The sequence below is a fragment of the Micropterus dolomieu genome, linkage group LG21, assembly GCF_021292245.1.
Source record: "Micropterus dolomieu isolate WLL.071019.BEF.003 ecotype Adirondacks linkage group LG21, ASM2129224v1, whole genome shotgun sequence".
In the NCBI taxonomy this organism is placed as follows: domain Eukaryota; kingdom Metazoa; phylum Chordata; class Actinopteri; order Centrarchiformes; family Centrarchidae; genus Micropterus; species Micropterus dolomieu.
In genome coordinates this window covers 23,502,922-23,507,640 of record NC_060170.1, presented here as the reverse complement: position 1 = coordinate 23,507,640, position 4,719 = coordinate 23,502,922, and the positions used below count along the sequence as shown (strand labels likewise).

Genomic DNA, 4,719 nt, shown 5'->3' with positions numbered 1-4,719 from the left:
CTTGAAATACCAGTCCCCAGGTTTCATGTACATCCACAAAAGAAAAACAGAAGTTTTATGCTAGTGTCAAATCACACACATAACAACACTAAACAACATCTTTGTCACCTCAATGCCCCATCACATGCTGTACTCTACACAGGGCCTACCATTCATTAATGCAGACACGCACAGTCGTATAGGAGGAACACGAGCGTGTAACTTAAGTATTTCACTGATGTCATCCAAACAGTGACGGGAAGCCAAATGTTATATAACCTGGCTGTTAGAAAACAGCTCTCCTGCCAAAGCATACAGATGGGGGCACAATGATGTAATGTAAGGACACACAGACACCACCATCACTGTGGAGTCACTGCACAGATATTTAGTTAAGCTCCATTCAGGAAGGTCTTAAAAACAGCATCCATAACATTCAGTACAGTATATAATCCCACTTTTGTTTTTATGATAAATATTACAATAGCAGGGTATCCCAACTCTACTTGCCTGTAACTCAATTAGCAAATTATTTCAAAAAATCACTTCTATTAGTTTTGAATGAGTTGTTTTCACAAGAAAGAAAAAAAAAACCACGATCCATGGTATATGTAAAAGAAATGTTTATTTCCATAATGAGCACATACAGTACATTATTGTGACCAACATAAAAAGTGCAATATGCATTCAAACTACAGCAATGTACAGTACAAAAGTTACTGCATACTTAAATATAAAAAGAAAATGGTTACAAAACTGTGAAATAACCTACCGTGATCGTTGTCACGTCAGTATGACAAAAGCTTTGAAACTCACTGATGATATGAGGAGAAAAGCTTAACAGCTACAAGCCGGGGGACTCCACTGAGTCTCTTTCGTTTCTCCCAAAAAGGTGCAAAAAGATGTGACAGCATTTAAACACGTACATGATTGACATTATGGTTCACATATTTTGTACAGCTTCAGTGGTGTTTCCAATTTGTCGAGACAGCCAAAGAACTTTGGTCTTTCACATTTCAATGAGCACAAATGAGTTTTAAAATGTTGGCAACCCTCAAGGATGAGCTCATGTAAGGTAAAGAAAGTTTGGATGTTAAATGTTTGTTTTGTCTTCACTTTATATATTATATGGTTTGACTGCCATAAATCCTCAGTCACACTAGGTGTTTGTATTATGATTTCAAGCCATGCAGCGTGACTCGTCACTCTGCTCTGTAGGGAATGATGAGGTCTGTAACATTACTCTAATGTTATTTTGGGAGCTAGCTTGCTGTGTACCAGTACTCACTCAATAAAAAAAAGCAGTGCAAAGGAACAACAAACTCAGAAATGTTTTTGTTCCGTTTGTTGAAACAGTGAGCAAGCCTCTGGCAAAACAAAGTCACAACCTTCTCCCTTCTCTTTTATCCCATTCACTCACTCACAGACTCACATCTAGTGACGCATTAATGCATTTACACACACACCTCTGCATTATGAGTTCAGAACTGATTTCCTCAGTTTAATTCGACATCAGCAAATTAACTGAATTAAACTCTTGCCTGGTGAGAAAGAGCTCCATGAATGCATCATGAGGTAACCATTAATTGTACAACCCTCTAGCATCTAAAACATAAACTGTGCGGTAAACAACTCTACATTTATTAACACTTTACTTTCTGTAAAGCTCCACTGAGGGACCTGGATTTATTAATGTGGGCTACCACTTTGTACCGGACAGGTAAAAATAATCTAGGTGCCAATGGATACCATAATTTGGTACATATCAGGTACTTACAGCTGTGGAGTTAAAGGTTATAGAGCGTCTTGTACCATCTCATCCTGTAGTCTAACACACAGATCTGTGCCTCTGGTCTCATGGGTAAGGCACTTGTTTGTCTATGGATCAAACCAAGTTAGAGGTGAACTGATGGCTTTACACATTTGTCAGATACAGCAATACGACTATCATCACTGTGAACAGCAGTTTGAGAAACAGTGTGGCAAAGGAGACACTCCTTATAACAACAGTTGGCATTGTTTTTTTAGTTTTCATTTGATTTGTTTGACTCAACTTTCCAGCCCCACAGGGTGACAAATGAGGGGCTGGTGGAGTGTAACCTCCACTTGATGTGTCAGCTCCTAGGCTCCCCTAGTGGCGCTCTCTCTGGAGTGTGCAGGTCCTTGCAGGGCCGGGGCAGAGCAGACGTGGTCGGGGAGTCCCACTCCAGGCCAGGGTCTGGGTCTGGGGACAGCGAGAGGAGCAGTAGTGTTCCTGCGTCTGAGGAGCAGGCCGAACATAGGTCCTCCGAGGAGAAGTTGAGGCTGTCCAACTTGGCCAGCGAGTTGGACCGCTTCAGCCTCGAGGGCACAGTTAGGCCTGCCAGACGCATGCGGGTCTCGATCTCCTGAGCCCTCTGGCGCACAAGGCCAGGTTTCCCCCTCACGCTGCGCAGACTGTCAGTGCTGGAGCTGCGTGTCAGGGTGGAGCCATGAGGCGAGGAGGTGGGTGTGAGTAACCCAGACCCCACCACCCCCAACAAGGCTTCATTGGTCAGTGGCACCACCAGTGGCTCTAACCATACTTGGCATGGTGTAGAAGATTTAGGAAAGTCCCCGGTGATGCCGGAGAACTCAGCTTCCTCCTCAGGGTTAAAGGGGCTCTTTTTGGATTCTTGGCATGCATGCACAGGCTTCAGGGAGTGCAAGCTCTCCTGGGATAAACCTGAAAGTTTCTCTAGTCTCTCTGCACGCCGGCGGACCAGCCCAGACCTCTGCAGCTGCAAAAGGGTCTCCTGTTGTTGGCCAATGTAGCAAGCCACAGCAGGCGTCTCTTCCTCCAAATCCATTTTCATCAGCTCGGGAAGAGACTCTGAAGAAGCTGCAGATTTACTTTTCTGACTCTCAGTCTTCACTTCCAATAAATCACTATCGTCCTTCAGGTCCGGTAAGTGCAGAGAGTCTCCTGGCTGCTCATCTCTGTCGAGTGGAGCTGTGGGTGGGGAGGCAGCACAGTTGGCACAGTCACACAGAGGGCCACAGGGGCGCAACAGTACCACTGAAGACGTGAGGCCTTCAGAAGAGGTATGGGATAGTGAGAATGAAGCATTTGGGACTTCAGGAGAACTGGGGTTAAGGCAAAGCTTAGAAACCAGGGATGAAGAGTCTCCTTTCTGCTTGGACTTTGAATCCCACCGAGACAGTGTAAAAGCATCAACTGGAGAGATGGAAGAAGCTTTTTCCTACATAAACAGGAAAGAAAAAAGAAATGTTGGAGGGAATGTGATCATTTTTCCCAAATTGGATTTATGAAATGAATAACAGCATTTTCATTCTAAAATGTAGGTTAATCATATGACTCTTCATAACTTACATCGAGGTTACGTGGAGTGCTCAAATGGTTGTTATTGTTGGAGTTTTCATTTAGGGTTGCCAGGTCCATCCCATTACCCTCTGTATCCCCTTCTACTTCCACATCTTGTGTTTCCTCTCCTCCGCCTCCTTCTCTACCCCCTCCATCATCTGGTTGCATGAGTACCTCCATCTCCGCCTCTTCCTTTTGCACCTCTTCCTCATCCTCCTCCTCCACTGTGCTGAACTCCAGCCTCAGACGCAGCTCCTCCAGGGGCTCAGGGCCCCGCGAGCACGTCTGGGCAGCAGTTCCCTCTGCTGAAGGCCCAAAGTGTGGGAGTGGCAGGCCTTCACGCCCATCGAAGGCCTCATCATCCAGCAGAGCGTCCCGCTCCACATCCTCAATTTCTATAAAGACTTTTTCCATCCCGAGAAGGGGAGGGCCACGAACCGGCGTTGATGGCTCGCTGTCCAGCGCTGAGTCAGACAGCCGGCGGAAATAGTAGTTGTTGTAGGCGGGGTCAATCTCCAGTGAAACAGTCCTGCACGGAGAGGGACATGCAGCCCCCTTATCAGACAGTGCCTCCTCACAGCAGGGAGACATCCCCGGCTCCGGAGTCAGGTGGCCTCCCTCCTCCCCTCTGCAACATTGGGCTAACCCCTGCTGACCCTCTGCCATCTCACAGTCTGCGTCTGGATGCCACAGCTTGTTGTGACGCTGTTTACTGGAGACAAACAAATACAGAAGTCAAAAGAGAGGAAAGACAACACTGTAAACACACACACACACACACACACACACACACACACACACAAAAGGGGCTCTACCTAGCATCCAAGATGCCCTCGTACTCGGCCAGCTGTCTCATGAAACCTGGGTTGGGTCGTGTGATGCTCCTCTTTTGCTTGACAAAGTTGTAAGCCTTCTCTAGCGACCAGCCGAACTCCTTCATGGCGTAAGCAATGACGGTGGAGGCAGACCGACTGACACCCATCTTGCAGTGAACTAGACACTTGGAGTGGTTCTTTCTATGGGGAAGGATTTAAAACGCAATCATCAAAACATACATACATATAAATAGCTTTTTCTAGAAATTCCAACTGCATCTCATGGTCTTTCTCAGTGGGTGGTGCTTTACATAGGGATGAGGGGGCATGTGGTTGAAAGCCCTAGAAGAAGCTGGTAAGCGGACCTTTTAGACTTTCTAATTAAAACTACTACTCCCAAGGTCAAGAAAAACTGTTAAAATATGTTACGAGTCCACAAGACATTATTTTTAGATATATTATTCTTTTTTTTATGACATCAAGTCAATCAAATAAAGTTACAACATATTGCAAATAAAACACATTAAATTAAAGACATAGTGAAATGCGGGCCACTTTATCAAATAATCATCATTCTCTTTA

General features: G+C 45.4%; 1 protein-coding gene across 1 annotated transcript in view; it reads right to left on the bottom strand.

Moving 5' to 3' along the window:
* Positions 1 to 585: 585 nt before the first annotated feature.
* The window catches only part of ssh1a (slingshot protein phosphatase 1a), a 23,880-nt gene continuing 19,746 nt past the window's right edge, over positions 586 to 4,719 (bottom strand). The window contains exons 14-15 of the mRNA XM_046034184.1: positions 3,332 to 4,034; positions 586 to 3,200 (exon numbers count right to left, since the gene is read on the bottom strand). Coding sequence (XP_045890140.1) covers positions 2,094 to 3,200; positions 3,332 to 4,034 — 1,810 coding nt within the window. The 3' untranslated portion in view covers positions 586 to 2,093. The remainder of the gene's footprint in view (positions 3,201 to 3,331; positions 4,035 to 4,719) is intronic.